This window comes from Syzygium oleosum, unplaced genomic scaffold (assembly GCF_021117445.2).
Source record: "Syzygium oleosum isolate NSW1041296 unplaced genomic scaffold, Sole_v2.1 Sole_v2.02, whole genome shotgun sequence".
NCBI classification, from domain to species: Eukaryota; Viridiplantae; Streptophyta; class Magnoliopsida; order Myrtales; family Myrtaceae; genus Syzygium; species Syzygium oleosum.
The window spans coordinates 13,068,375-13,083,886 of NW_026607486.1; the positions used below are offsets into that span (position 1 = coordinate 13,068,375).

The 15,512-nt window shown below is 42.5% G+C and overlaps 2 protein-coding genes and 1 non-coding gene across 3 annotated transcripts; 2 read left to right on the forward strand and 1 right to left on the reverse strand.

The window, feature by feature from the left end:
• The first annotated feature begins 209 nt into the window (after window positions 1-209).
• LOC115681788 (protein TIFY 9-like) lies at window positions 210-3,400 on the forward strand. The gene is made up of 6 exons (XM_030605863.2): window positions 210-388; window positions 527-677; window positions 972-1,059; window positions 1,194-1,305; window positions 1,546-1,603; window positions 2,997-3,400. The coding sequence occupies exons 1-6, from the start codon at window positions 244-246 to the stop codon at window positions 3,034-3,036; spliced, it is 594 nt and encodes a 197-aa protein (XP_030461723.1). The 5' UTR covers window positions 210-243; the 3' UTR covers window positions 3,037-3,400.
• A 4,115-nt stretch (window positions 3,401-7,515) lies between these two features.
• On the reverse strand, window positions 7,516-7,608 carry LOC115681915 (small nucleolar RNA SNORD36). Its single transcript, XR_004005835.1, has one exon. It is a non-coding gene; the product is annotated as a small nucleolar RNA SNORD36 (small nucleolar RNA).
• A 775-nt stretch (window positions 7,609-8,383) lies between these two features.
• LOC115681906 (putative pentatricopeptide repeat-containing protein At5g13230, mitochondrial) lies at window positions 8,384-14,583 on the forward strand. Its single transcript, XM_056308844.1, has 3 exons — window positions 8,384-11,806; window positions 13,981-14,105; window positions 14,192-14,583. Exon 1 carries the CDS (start codon window positions 8,590-8,592, stop codon window positions 11,095-11,097), a length of 2,508 nt encoding a protein of 835 aa, XP_056164819.1. The 5' UTR covers window positions 8,384-8,589; the 3' UTR covers window positions 11,098-11,806; window positions 13,981-14,105; window positions 14,192-14,583.
• The last annotated feature ends 929 nt before the right edge of the window (window positions 14,584-15,512 follow it).

Here is a 15,512-nt window from a genome sequence, read left to right on the forward strand (position 1 = left end):
AAAACGTGCGCCCCCGCCCCCTCCCCCCCCTTATTTACAATCTTGCCATCGCCCCTCCCCCTTCCTGACCTATTCCTCATATGTAACTCGTGCCCCTCTCCATTCCCCTCCTTCATCATCTCTCTTCAGTCTTCTCTCTCTCTCTCTCATCCTCGTTCTATAATTCTCGCCCTCGCCTGCGCCTTTTTGACCGGCATTCGTTCCGCCTCGCGACCCGTCGGGAAGAAGGAGAAGGAGGAGGAGATGATGTCCAGGGACGCCGTCGAGCTCGACTTCCTCGGCGTGGCGGAGAAGGAGATCGGCTCCTCCCCCGCCGTCTCAGCCGCCGCCGCCGCCGGGCCTCGGCCCCAGCAGCGCCGGCCTCTCGACCGCCTCTCGAGCTTCCGAGGTCGGTCCGGCGTCGCCGGCCTCTCCGCCCTTTTTCGTGTTCTTTCTTATTTTTTTTTTGTTTTTTTTGGGGTTTTCCTGGGTGGTCCCGCGGCGGGCTCTTCTCATCGCGTTCCGCGCCTCTCTCTCTCTGGAACAGGCATGCAGAGCGCCATCTCGAGGATCCACCCCGAGCTCCTCCGGTCGGTGATCGCCGCCTCCTCCGGCGCGGCGGGTCGGTCGGTGCCTTCGACCCCGAAGGCGGACCAGAATGCAGCTGCTGCGTTGCCTGTTTATGCCCCTCTTGTCAGGTCAGCGTTTCGTACGGAGAGATTTGGAATCTGTTTGCAGATCGAGGACGATGTGATTTTGACATATTCCGGGCCCCTGATTTTTAACAAGTCACCTTTTTAAACAAAATTTTAAATTATCATTCAAATTTCGAAATTACGAAAAATTTGTACGCGAAAATTTCGAATGATTTGGGAAAAATAACAAATCAGAAGTGCGTTCACCGCAAAATTTAAATTAAATTGAAAAACAATTTTTGTTTGGGATTTGGTGGTGTTCCAGAATTTAAAATCCTGTGAAAAAATTCGCTGCAGGCCGAGCTTGGAGACCCACGGAGAAGTGGCTCCGCTGACGATCTTCTACGGCGGCACCGTCGCCGTCTTCGACCTCCCTCCCAACAAGGTTCTTTTGCTCGCCGTCCGGCGCCCTTTTCCTAGCTAATTGAGCTTGAACTGAGTAAATGCCGTTCCTTTCGCCGACGGCTTTTCCTTTTTCGTCGTCGTTCTGATCGGCGGCGGCCTCGTGTTTCGTTTCAGGTGGAGAACATCCTGAAACTTGCGGTCCAAGGAATCCCCAAATCCACCGGACCGGAGAGCCCGGAGTCCGCGGCGACCCCGACCGGCCAAGAGCAGCTGCTCGGCAACGGAGGTCAGTGTGAGAAAACGAGTCGGGTCGGTCGATCGATCGATCGATCAATCTGCTAGTGATTTTATTGATCCGGGACGTATCGATCCGTCTTTGCGAACGCATTTTACATCGTTCATAAGTCCTATACAAAGTGTCGTACCACTCGAACACCTAAATATTTTCCGATGAATAATCTAGATCTATTTATTCATGGTGTTTCATTTTTTTTAATTTTTTTTGCTTTAATTTTACTTTTTGCAGATTTCCCGATCAGGGGGAGAAGGTCGCTGGAGAGATTTTTCGAGAAACGTAAAGAGAGGTACTGCCCCCTCAACTTTTATTTATTTATTTATTTATAGTGCTTTTGCCCTCTTTTTTTTTTCTAATTAATTAGCACGTGGTATGAAGAAGGGTATGAATACATTAAAACTTATTTTAAAAAGATTTAAGAAACGTGGCGTTTTGCAATCGTTTTTTTTTCCACTTGTTTTGTTGTGTCGGGGGGGGGGATCGGACGGACGGTCGGGATCTTCGACACCTGGCATTTCGTCCTTTTCCCACGACTCTACTATTTAGTTATAGTATAAGGAAATAGAAAATAAGATTAAAAATTAAAATAATTGGATCTGCAACTCTGTCCTCACTAATAATTTACCAAATGAGTTTTATAATTATATTTTTTATCAGGCGATGATGCATGACAAACAAGCTCCGGACATAGAGTTGAAGGATCTTTAATTTAATTCCCCGGAAAAAAAAAAAGATCGGGTTAAGTATCTTTGGTATAATTAAAACCAGTTAATTATTTTTTGTCACTGATCGATCTACCTAGCGACATAGGGAGCGGGTGGCGTCGTAGCAACAAGAGATTAACCATTACGTATTTCTAGATGTAGGAGAAAAGAATTTAGAAGTCTTGTGCACATTCCTTAGCTCATATTAGATCGAGATGGACATTCTTAAAATATCTGAAGAAGATCATGCCGGTGATGTAGGGGGGCGTACGAGAAAAAAAGAAAAAAAATAGGAACTTGTTCACTGCTCATAGAGTGTTGGAGCGACGGCAGCGCTAGAGTTTCGCTTGCTAGTGGAAATAGACGAGAAACTCGAATTTGGGTTGGCTTTAATTTAGCGTCGATAGTTCTTCTAATTTTCACGGCGGTGGTTTTTTACTTAATCCGAGAAATTACGAGGGGGAGAAAAACATTACCAAGTTTGGAAAAATGTCGTCATCTATGCGCGAGGCGTGAACCGTCGGGAGCAACGACGCAAATGGAAAATCAAGCAAAACACGTTCCTTAAATTAGGGGAAACCCCATAGGAAGAAGATAAGAAAAAGTACTAAGATTCCTTAAGCCATGTTAAAGTCGAGGACGACGGTAGTGGTCGTGGTCGGTCCTCCTCTAATTCGAACATCGGACTGTTTCAAAAAGGCGCCTCGGTCCCATCGGCCCCGCGCATGCTCCCCCCAAAAAAAAGAAAGAAGAATTTGCCGCCCCGAAATTTGCTGTTCGGTCCTCCGCCCAGAGGAAATCCCGTTTCCGCCCCCCTCGTCCCATCCACCGAAAGAGGCTTCGACTGGGTCGTCGCATGTGTTTTTTAGCCGCGACGGCGTCGTTTCTTCTCCGAGAACGAACCGCGTGCGCGTCGTTCGGTCCGAAATCATCGTCGTCGACTGACCAAACAAACGCGCGTGTTTAATGTGGTGGCAGGTTGACTACTTCGGCGTCCCCCTACACCCGCGGCAAGTGAAAGCGCGTCGCCTCGAGGAAGGAGCCGAGGCGAGCCATCGGTCTTTCCCGCACGTGGAAAAAATGCCAAGGAAGGAAGGAGTCTAAGAAGCATACAGTCGTCCTACGGCGTCGTCGCCCTTAGGAGTTAGGTGGACTATTCTTATTTTTTTTTGTCTTTGTTTCTTTTTTGCTCCTTCCCTTTCGTCGGAGGAGTTAATGAAGTGGGCTACGGCGTATGATCGTAGTTTGCCTTTTTGGCCGGCGGCTGATTGGGCCCGCCGGCGGCTACCGCACGTGTTGATTCGCAGGATCTGGGAAGTAGATGTATGTAGTATTCGCCTCGTCCTTTGCTGTCTATATACTTCTTCGGTGGATTTCGTCAACCATACGTGTCGTACCTATGTCGTATGTACACCATGTCCGTCTCTGTCCCTGATGTTTCGTGAAGATATGTATCTATTTGTTTGATTTTAAGGGCCGCATGTATAGTAATACGATATATGCTATACGATTATTGTATACCATCTTCACGAATCTATCTGTTTAATTTGCACGTCACATAAACACACACTCTCTCTCTATCTCTCTTTGATCGAACATAATTTTTCATTTAACGACTCTTCAGCTGACGGTAGTTTTAATGTCACCGTTGTTTCCTTGGAGAATGACTTCGTTTGTTGAGAATTTGTTATATGTTGTTGTCGTCAAGGCTAGACAATTGCACAAATTTTAACCATTTCCGAGTCATTTTGATGATAGCATCAATATTTTTTTTTTCCATTTATAGGAAACAATTATTTTCCGTACGGTATCGGGCGACGACGGAGTACGGCGAATTATGTGTATATTTGTTTTTATTATGACGAAACATGAATGATTGTAGACAGAATTGAATAAAAAAGACACGATCGCATAAAAAGAATCTTAGCGAGCTGATGAAAATTATGATAAACTAATTTTTTCGAGAGAAAGTAATTTCTTCGTCAGACTTTCTTTATACCTTAATTTGCTAAAATGAACTGAATTATTATAAGAAAAAAACAATTTATGGAGAAAAGCCAATTAAGAGCCTAATTGACAAACTAATATATGTGAATATAAATATATAAATGCGTGAGTAGTGTCACTAGCGGGGGGCCATGACAAATAAAACATATGAAGGACCTCTTCTAGATACACCACACTATGGAATGCGAATTAAATAACAGAGAGGTTATTAGTATTACCGATATCATTTGACAATAGTTTCCTAGAATTCCAATCTCTCGACCTAAATTTTATAGGGTTAATATCACGAAAAACCCAAAACTCATACATTTGTGACAAATTTACCCTCCGTTAAATTGGATTAATACCACGAAAAATCACAAACTCGTACACGTGTAACAAACGGAGGATAAAAATCTAAACTAATACACCTGTTATTTATTACATGTCATCCAATTTAGAAATTTGACGATAAAATTTAAAGGAAACAACGGAGGGTAAAATTGTCACAAGTATACCAGTTTGAGGTTTTTGGTGATCAAAAAATTAGTTTGGGGTAAATTTGTCACAGGTTTATTAGTTTGAGGTTATTCGTGATATTAACCCAATTTTATATTTATATGACAATTGGGTTTAGATTAGAAAAAAACAAGGAATGAATCACTCAAACTTGGAGTTGATTACGTAATACTTTCCAAGGCTAATCAAAAGAAGTTTAAAACAAAAGAAAAGAATAAGATCACGAGGGATGCATTCATGGATTGATTTGGAAGTATAGCTTAATCAAGGTATCAATTCCATGCTTAAAAAAAGTGGAAGAACAAAAATATAATTAGATAAATGAATAAAATAAAAATATTCCGTTCGTTTCGCGGAAAATGTGACGTTTCTGGAAAATGTTTTCTAGAAAGTCATTTTTTAGAAAAATGACAATATTTTCTGGTGTTCGGCTGAGACCCGAAAATGAACTGGAAAATATTTTCCATGGTTCAATATCCGATTTGATTTTCAAGGAAAAATTACGAAAAAATTCGAATTTTTTTTAAATTTTTTCATTTTTCTTCTTCCTTGGCCGGTCGCTGGTCACGGTGACTTTAAAGAAAAGCAATCCAAAAGTAGTTGAGCCACCGATAGAGTAACACAGAGGCACGTCTGCGAGGTAATTGAAATTAGGAAGAAATGGATGTACATTTTTTGAAGGAAGAGTTGTCATTTGAATGTTAAAGCCACGCGATTTAAAAGACAGAGCCATGGAGCAATGCCAACGTAAGACAGTTTTCGATGGACCATCACCAGTCACCATCAAAATGAAATCGTAGTTAAAGGCATAACCATTGTAAATAATGTCAAATGTTCAACTGAAAGCCCATTGCATAAATCAAACAAATTTACTATCTTTCGGTATCTTTACTTTGCACTTTACTTTCGTAATAGTAGTTCTCGTATTTGCGTCGTTGATTAAATTCCAGCGTGTATCTCTATCCCGGGTGTCATGTCGTCGGTTAAATTCTAACGTGATATCTTTATGTTCTCAAGTTTCGTCGTTGATTAAATTCTAGCGGGGTCTGTTTACGTTTGGTTTGTTTGTAATGATTACGCCTTCTGGATCCCGTCGTCAATTAAATTCTGGCACGAATCGAGTTCGTGTAATTTTATCCAAAGTGAAGTTGTTGATTCCTTCATTTGCTTGGATATTTTTTGTCCGGAATCACCACAAGACCCGGCTCATTCTAATCAAAAGCCGAAGAACTACTTTCGGCAAATGATATTTCGTCGCCGGAGCAATTCCGACGAAACACAGCCGTACCTTATTCAAAGATCATTTCATTTCTTCCATGTCACAAAAAAAAAAAAAGTACTATAATCTCCATCTTCATTCTATAAATCTGAGTCCCCCTTTTCCCCATGCATCCGCAAGACCCGCTTTCCACGAAGGTTCTCCACGGTGCCGACGTAGACCAACAAAACGTTTTGCCTTTCTGGCTAATGCTGTTCTTGGCCAACCGGCCCAACCCCATGTGATACGCACCAGCAACGTGCTCGTGCTTCTTGATGCAATCGAGTAACATGAGGAAAGGACGTGCACTTCATAGAGAAAGAAGCAGACACACTTTTGCTTAATGGCCTAATTCCACCCTGCGAAGAACTTACCCAATCGATCCCGTGCGGATGCCGAATCAATCTCAAATTTTTTAATTTCGTCAATTGAGCCATAAACCTCTGCGTAATCCTTCTCTCCAATTTCGGCCGACGGTCGGCAATGATTGGACCACCACGTCGGTGACTTCAAGCATAAACTGGCCGGAAGGACTGCGAGAAAGGGTTAGGACTCCATTGGCAAAAAATTGCAAAAGTTCGAAACTGAATTGGCGTCCGCGCACGATAAGTGTAGAACTGATTGGGTAATTTTCTTTTCCACCTATATCTCGAATGCGACATTATCGTCTTGATTAAAATGAAAACGGGGCTTGGATATTCAATCCGAGCTCACTCCGTGGGATGATCAACATCCTCGACTTATTCGATTTGATTGTAGATAGTCGCGTAGTGACCTCAGATTTAGGTTGATTTGAGCTCAATCTAATGGTGATAAGTTTAAGTGCTTGGACTTTGGCGGGTTACATCAGGGGGCAAGAGAAGACCTCAAGGGGGCACTTCCCAAACATCAAAATTCTGTTCAGGATTCCATGTCCCAGCTTTAGCTTCGCCAAATAATGGGCGCATAAAGTTTAACTCTCTCGGTAAGCATGTGACAGTTCACATGAGGAATGAAGAGGGTCGAATGGAATGACATTTGACAAAGGATGATGATGAGACATCCTCAACCAAGTGAAATTGAGTTGAAGAGCTCTTTAAATAAAGCGATTTGCACTCGCGCTCGTCAGATATACACAACCGGCCTACGGTTTAGGTTGCATAAACCCAAACGAACGAAAGCCTGCCGAGAGAAATTGGACTACTTATCCACCAAGCCCTTCGAGCCTTACTTTGCTCAAAAAAGCTTTGACCATGTATCCAATCTCTTTATCTAAATGAAAAGGAAATGCTACTATGCAGTTTATGCCATTCCAAAGGAGAATACTCCCATTTGGCATTTTTTATATTGAGAAATTTGTACGAATGGTTCCGATCATTTTGTCCATCTAATAATGTGCAATTAAGTTTCGGAAAAAAGATCAATCAAATCCTGAATGTATCCTGACGAACGATTGACCGCTCAGGCAAATTCATTTACACACGGCGATCGAGCAATCTCATTTTTTTATGTTTGCAATTAACTGGGATTCCGATTCTTAACGCAATTTACAAGCTCGCTTTGCAAGTCTGAAAAATCTGAAAAAAAAAATTAATGTGGTTTAATTCCCCCAACATTCGACCCAAAAAAAAAAAATAGAAAAAATAAATCCGGCAAAAAGTTGACCGTGCATTGAGGCTGAAAAATTAAGAACCCAAAAAAAAGAACGAAATTTTCCATGAGAAGGCAGAGAAAGAAAGGAGAAGGTGGTGAGCTTGAGCATCAGTTTTAAAAAGCTCGATTTTGGTGAAACTTCATGGGGTAGTGATCCAATCAGTATTCAATCACATCGTTTCTCATCATCTGCTCAGCCCCCCTCACTCATTCACAGCACCTGCGAACTCGCGATTCAAACAAGAAAATAGTCGTATCGAAAGGACGACGCAGGACGCACGCCAACGAAAACATCAGAGCCAGCCCGAGAAGAAGAAGAAGAAACAGAACAAGGCGTCGTATCGAATGGGGAGATTCAGATCTATAAAGAGACACGTAAGACGAGTGCCGCACTTCGATGCGTAAGCGATGTTGGTTTATATATAGAGCAGTACCTCAAGAAGATGGTCTGCCTCAGAAACCCTAATTGCTCCCGCCCCGAAACGCCGCCGTATGCGTCGGGTCACCCTTATCTCGAGTCCCTAAAACTGCGTCGTTTTTAACTACGGCCTAAAAACAGGCCCAAGGTCCAAGGGGGGGACCTGTGTAGGCAAGTCGGAGGCCCCACAAAGGGAAATTCCTTTCTCCAGGCTAAACCCCGGTTCGCGCTTCAAGCCTCGCGGGCTCGAGCAGGGGCTAAACATGCCGCCGAGCTCGCGATCAGGTGTATGTAAGCTCGTGCCATCGGCACGATCGGAAGGTGCCTTTATTGAGTTGACAAAAACAACCTTAAGCCGATCGAAATAATCGAAATAACAAATGGAAAGGATGAATGTTGCTTTTTATTGAAAATGCGAAAGTCACGCATGGTCTCGAAAAATGCAAGATTGTTTGTATCGATAAAAACAATGATATTTTACCCTACCGACTTATATTACTTTCTTTTCCATTTTTTATACAAACCTCATTTCCTCTCTTCTACGTATTAACGTGCTTAGGCTGATTTTTATAAGGGATTTCTTTTAGTAATGATTATGAATTATTATGTAATAATGCGTTTGAATAGATATAGATCGGGTCCATATAGTATAAAAGTCCATGATCGAAAATACATGCCGAAAAGAGACGACGTGAACCGAACATCGAACACCTGGCATGCGGGACTGGGTTCTTCCCTGAGCAGAGGAACACGGTCGCATGATCAGATTCCTGAGCACGAGAGCGTTGCGATGTGTGAGCGTTGCGACACCATGCGGTGGTCGTGCACTCAATAGCTTCCTTCACCCGTCAGCATGTGGGTTCTCGGCCCAAGCCGCCCATCTGCTCGAGCAATGTCCAAACGACTCGGAGCTTCCAACTTCGGACTTCGACTCACATTCCTACGCCAGTATGCTCCAAGACTGCATCCGCAGCGGCGACCCCATTCTGGCCAGGCCTCTCCACTGCGACGTCATCAAGCGGGGTGCTTGCCTGGACTTGTTTGCTTCCAACATCCTTCTCAATGCGTACGTGAAGTCCGAGCTCTTGGGGGATGCACGGACACTGTTCGACGAATTGCCCGAGAGGAATACCATATCGTTTGTGACGTTGATCCAGGGCTTAGCGCAGGCCCTCCGGTTTGGCGAGGCCGTCGAGCTTTTCGTTAAGCTGCATAGGGAGGGGCACGAGCTGAACCCATTTGCTTTTACTACTTTCTTGAAACTGCTTGTGAGTATGGAGAGGGCAGACATGGGTGGGGCTGTTCATGCCTGCATTTGCAAGTTGGGCCATGATCCGAATGCATTTGTTGGGACAGCTTTGATAGATGCTTACTCTGTGGGTGGATCTGTTTCCTGCGCCAAGGATGTTTTTGGTGGGATTGTTTTCAAGGACATGGTTTCGTGGACTGGGATCATTTCCTGCTGTGCTGAGAATGGATGCTTCGAAGAGGCCATGGGGCTCTTCTCTCAAATGAGAATTGTTGGGTTTAAGCCAAATAACTATACCTTTGTCAGTGTTTTGAAGGCTTGTCTTGGTATGGGGACTATACACTTGGGGAGAAGCGTTCATGGATGCACGCTGAAAACGCATTATGAGCTGGATGTACATGTAGGTGTGGGATTGCTAGAATTGTATAGTGGATTGGGTGACATGGAGGGCGCACGGAGGGTCTTTGAAGAGATTCCTAAGAAAGACGTAATTCCTTGGAGCTTTATGATTGGGCGGTATGCTCAGATTAGTGAGAGTAGAAAAGCGATGGAGCTTTTCTGTCAGATGAGACGAGCATTTGTCGTCCCCAATCAGTTTACCTTTGCAAGTTTGTTGCAGGCATGTGCCACTATGGAGTCTTTACAATTGGGTGAGCAAGTGCACTGTAACGTCCTCAAGGTTGGTCTTGACTCGGATGTGTTTGTCTCAAATGCTCTAATGGATGTCTATGCTAAGAGTGGAAGGATTGACATTTCTGTTAAAATATTTGAGGAATCACAAGCTACAAATGATGTGACTTATAACACTCTGATTGTTGGCTTTGCACAAATAGGTGAGGGTCAGAAGGCATTGAGTTTGTTCTCAAATATGCTTGATCATCGACTGACGGCAACTGAAGTGACATATTCTAGCGCTCTTCGTGCTTGCGCTGGCTTAGCATCTCTGGAGCCAGGAAACCAGATCCATTCTCTGACCATCAAAACTACTTATGACAAGAACACAGTAGTTGGTAATTCTTTAATAGATATGTATGCCAAGTGTGGGGCCATCAAAGAAGCTCGACTAATGTTTGATCGGATGCATGCACGAGATGAAGTTTCATGGAATACTATGATCTCAGCGTATTCTATGCATGGTCTTGGTGGAGAGGCTCTAAACATATTTGAGATGATGAATGCAAGCAAATCTCGACCAAATAAGCTAACTTTTGTTGGCGTCTTATCAGCATGTAGCAATTCTGGACTTATGGATCAAGGTCAACGGTATTTTCATTCTATGGTGCATAACTATGGCATTGAACCTTGTGTAGAGCATTACACCTGTATGGTTTGGCTTTTGGGAAGACTAGGCTATCTCGATAAGGCTATGAAATTGATTCAGGCGATGCCATTTGAACCTAGTGTCATGGTGTGGCGGGCTTTGCTTGGGGCTTGTGTTATCCATCATAATGTTGAGCTGGGAAGACTTTCAGCAGAGCGTGTGCTTGAGATGGAACCTCATGATGAAGCAGCCTATGTTCTTTTGTCCAACATTTATGCAAATGAAAGGAGGTGGGAGAATGTCGCTGCTGTGAGGAAAAAAATGAAACGACGAGGCATAAAAAAGGAACCAGGGTTAAGTTGGTTTGAATATCAGGGAACAGTCCATTACTTCACCGTTGGGGATACTTCACATCCTGATATGAAGCTAATCAGTGGGATGTTGGAGTGGTTGAACATGAAAGCCAAAAAGGAAGGGTTTGTCCCTAATTGTAGTGCTATATTACTTGCTGTTGAAGATGAAGAAAAGGAGCGCTTGCTGTGGTTACACAGTGAAAGATTAGCTTTAGCATTTGCGCTTATCAAAATGCCCTATGGAAACCCTATACGTATTATGAAAAATCTTCGAATATGCGTGGACTGCCATGCTGCAATAAAGCTGATATCAAAGGTTGTGCCGCGAGAAATTATCATCAGAGATATCAACCGCTTCCATCATTTTCACAATGGAGCATGTTCTTGTGCTGATTATTGGTGATTGGGAATTTAAAATTTGGCATAGGATCTATTGTGAAATTAACGCAGAAACTAATGGATCTTGCAATTTAGTCTAATGCGAGAAGAAGAAATTATCAGAGAAATCAATGAGAACCGATAAGGACACTAGAGATTTATGTGGTTCGGTCTGAGTGTCGGATGTCAAACTACAAGTCCTATTCAGATTTGGAATTCTTTCTTGGATCGGGTTTCTTTCACAGGCTTAAACTTGAAACATAGTTTAACAGGATCATCACCTATCTCTCCTCCAGACCTGAGGATTCTGCAGGAGAAAATTTAGAACTTCTTGTGAGGTATGAGCTGTTTCACCCATGAGTTGACAATGAAATTTCAACATCAGTTTAGTACAACAATCTGGTACCTCAAATTTCAGTTTGCTTTTCAAGAGCAAGAACGGAGAAAAAAAGGCAGAGCTCAATACTGTCCAGAGACTGAGAGTTGATTTCTACAGCTGTCTCACTTATTGAAGAGATTTATTTTATATCTCAAATCCCGGCGCATGACATCAACTGCTGGTAGATTCATCATTGAAATGTGTTATTGAAGGATATTATTTGCCAAGTTGGAGACTAATCAGTCATTCCCACCATTCAGTGTGGAGTGCAGAATGCTGGGACTGGTCTGAATGCTAGACTCGGCATGTTTTTTTGGTCGGAAGACTCGGCATTTGAATGGGTGCAATATTGCAGGTACTTTCTAGCATATTTGTCTGCCTACTTAGATATAGTCAGTTATCTTAAATTTAATGCTTTGTAAAGTAGCATGACCGTTGTAGATAATGATGAATGTGTTTTAAGTAGAGCAGTGCATGATCCTTTACAGGGCTGGGGCTAATGTGGCTTATCCATGGTTTCTCCTTCCCCAACCTTGCTCAAGGGAAATTAATTTCCGTCCATGACCTGCAAGAATTGCAATCATTAATTTGTCTTTGCACTGCCTTGCCTTTCTTTTTGTTTTTCTTGTGTTAGCTCATCATATTAAACGAATCTAAGTACCGCTGAGGAAAATCTCATTTTAGGCCCATTTAATTCAGGTGATACAAAGGCCAGAGTAATTTCTGCAATATTCAAATACATAGAATCAGCAAGAGTAAATATTTGATTGGTCTATTATAGTTCAAGCAATACTGAGCCTTCCTTTATCATTCACAAAGAAAGGCACCTTTGAACAGAGAAAACATCATCTTATATGCTAATGCATTTTAATCGGACAACAGATCATTCTTGTCTAGTAAATGTTGCATTAATCCAAGTATGAGAAGCATTTAAATCATGAGTTTGATTGACAATGACAACAGTCTTTGTAGTTTGAAAACATACACCTAGGTATAAGTATTCATGTATATATCTATGATATCATGAAATACTTTATAGATATGTTCTACTCTTTGCAAGCTATAGTACATCAATCTTCTATTTACTGGTATATAATCACATAAGGGTGAATAAGAAATAGATAATGATAGGTGTTGATACAAAGGGTCATGTATGTGCATCATCTAATACTGCACATGCATCTAATAATACCAGCCTTGTGATTGTGATTTTAGTATTTTGATAGCCTTTCAAATTTCAACCCCTCTGATTTTAACTTAGACCTGGTTGGTCGTGCTTGGTTTTGCCACGCGCCTCACTGCCTCTGTCCCATCTCTCTCTCTCTCTCTCTCTCTCTCTCTCTCTCTCTCTCTCATGTGCGTACTCTTAGAGCTGGATATGAGGTCACACCTTCAGCCTTGGATGTTGCTAGGCTTAGGCAACCTCCTCTGTGCAAGCGATTTGCGCAGTGGTCTTGAATCACCCGCACGGAGGTTGCAAGGAGAGGGAGGGGGGGACAAAGCTGCTCAAGGACGTCCATGGTGAGCTGGTGGCTGTGAGCAAGGAGATGTGCGATGAGGCAGAGAGGGGATCGACACCACTGAGCGCAAACAATCCTATGTTTTGGTCACCCACCTGTGTTTTAACTTGTTATTATTTGGTCTATGAGGTTAGTAGCATATTTCATGATTGGGGGGTTTGTCTATCTTAAGCAAGCCTCCTCATCATATGAAAAAGAAGAAGAAAGGCTCTCTACCTTGACCGACTTTTGCTCCTATAGTGCTAGTAAAGTTAATGATGTTTAGCTTCATGAAAGGAAATTTGCTGGATAGGAATCAATTTACTCTTCATTAGATTTGTATATTTGACATGCAATTGAGATGTACATGGAAAAATTATGCTTGTTTGTTCTAGAAAGGCTGTTCCTGTGAATAGTCATTCTCCGAGGCCAAAACAACATTATTAACTGTTTCCAAATGAAAATTCCTTTTCCTTCAGCTATATTGTATCTTTTAATTCATTTTTAGTGGCTGGAGCTTTTTTGGGCCGTTCTCCTGAAAATGGTCACACTAATTTTCCCAGGTGGGCCAATATCTCCAATGACTTTATTAAAACTTCATGAAAGCAATATTTCAGCAGAAGAACATGGCATTTGACTCAGTTCCCCGTTGGTAGGATTACGCTTTATTGACAACTGACTGACTAACAATGTCTTCTAGTGTTTCGACATCACCTTGACCTCGTCCACTCTTCCCAATTGACCCGATCATGGATTTCTCCTACTGATAAGATACATTTAGCCTTATTGTCCCGAGACAGCACACCTATTCACTATATCTACTTGTCCCTCATTACTGGTAATGAGTGTATTGGCTAGAATCAAACGATCTGACGAATGCTTTTGCTTTTATGCAAACTCATATAATTCAGGATCAGAGTTGATTCTTCAGGTCCGGTTCTTTGAAAGCTTGGCTTACTTATCGTGTCCATTTTCGTAGAAATTCTTGATTTGTTACGATTCATAATGTTATTGGTATTCATTATTTCAGGTTGATAGCTGTCCCTCGGTCAAGCATTCTCATTTTGGTGGAGTTTTATATGTACATAATCTGGCTTCTGTTCATCTAGAAGATCGCTTTATTCTCGACTATCATCTGATCACATGATGAGTCATGTATTTCCAAAGTTCCCCCAGCTAGCAGCTCAACTTTATCTGAGCTTTTTCACACTTTCACGCATGAGATATTGGTTGTTCTGCAGAATCACGAGAGCCATGCAAACTATTATGCGAATGATAAGATGCATCTGTGGTCGTTGTTGCTTCTAGAGATTACCGAGTCATATAAAGTTGGAATAATTGATGTTCTTGTATGTTTTCTGACGAATTAGATGAAAATCATTCCAACAACCACTCCGCTGAAATGACTTTGATTCTCAGCTACAAAGTGGCAACTTTCGTTTATCGTGACGTGTTCAGAGTGATCTTTGGCTTATTGTATTACTAAATCTACGATACACTTCGTCCTAACGTTGTAAAATGTGTTTTGCCTTTTTACTTTACGAACGTCATAAACAAGTGTAAGGCATCGTAAATACATGATGCAGCATTGTATCATAGAAAATCTCAATGCAGCGCAGAGGTTAGCTGAAAAGTGCGAGAAATTCTTGTTTTCTTCCCCATGTCCACAGTTCTCGTTCAATTTCATCTTTGGTTGGAAGTCCAATATTTGTTTCCTTTCCTAGGAACGAGCCTGAAGCGTGAACTTGCACGTGAGGCTGGCTGAGAATTCTTTGTTCAAATTGGATGATGTAAAACTCTGGATGTTTGCAGGGGTCTCTTCTTCATATTGTTGGCTTGGATATTTCAAAGGGGCAGCATGGGCCTTTGTCTCTTATTGGGCCCTCACGCTTTGCGGTCCATGGATCCAAACTCTCTTGGCCCTCTTATTTGATTTTTCGTTTTGTTTTTTGGGTGAACAAGGCTAATTAGTATAAATGAGCGACAAGCTATCGGTAGTTTGTCGTAATTCAACACGGCACGAACATGGGCATCGTTAATACACGACATGTATGCCTAAGTTGGAGGCGGGAAGTCATCGGCCCGCGACGGGGCGGGCAAGGACATCCGCCCGATTCGAGCTTTCATTGCACACAAGCATATATTTCCATGAAACTCGATACAAGGGAGGCTTTTCAAGCCCAAGGCTTTCATTGCCGGACAGTTTCATGGGCAACAAGCGCACGGAATCAGTATTTCCAAGGCCGTAGCAGACTGGCCCAATTGCTCGGTCGGATAGATCGACATCGAAAATCACTTAAGTGGCTGCTGTGTCTGTTCCATCCTTCCTCTTTTTTTTATTTTTGCCTTTTTGGATATTATTAGAGATACCGAGACTCGACCGGTATACAAATTTGGTATACAAAGTGATGTGACAAATCGTGATGAGTTCTTTCAATATGACCCACATACTCGAGTACCCATCTGGAGTTGATCGGGTAACCTTGCAAACTGCTCTCCCATATCGATTTCGGTATCTCCAGCGTTCCCAGTCCTATGCCCGCATTCTGAGTTGTGGACCAT

Bases quoted from the DNA above. Each gene is read 5' to 3' on its own strand.
- LOC115681788 (XM_030605863.2), top strand. From the start codon at position 244: ATGATGTCCAGGGACGCCGTCGAGCTCGACTTCCTCGGCGTGGCGGAG. The intron at 389-526 runs GTCGGTCCGGCG...TCTCTGGAACAG, and splicing joins CCGCCTCTCGAGCTTCCGAG to GCATGCAGAGCGCCATCTCG. The intron at 1,060-1,193 runs GTTCTTTTGCTC...GTTTCGTTTCAG, and splicing joins TCGACCTCCCTCCCAACAAG to GTGGAGAACATCCTGAAACT.
- LOC115681906 (XM_056308844.1), top strand. From the start codon at position 8,590: ATGATCAGATTCCTGAGCACGAGAGCGTTGCGATGTGTGAGCGTTGCG.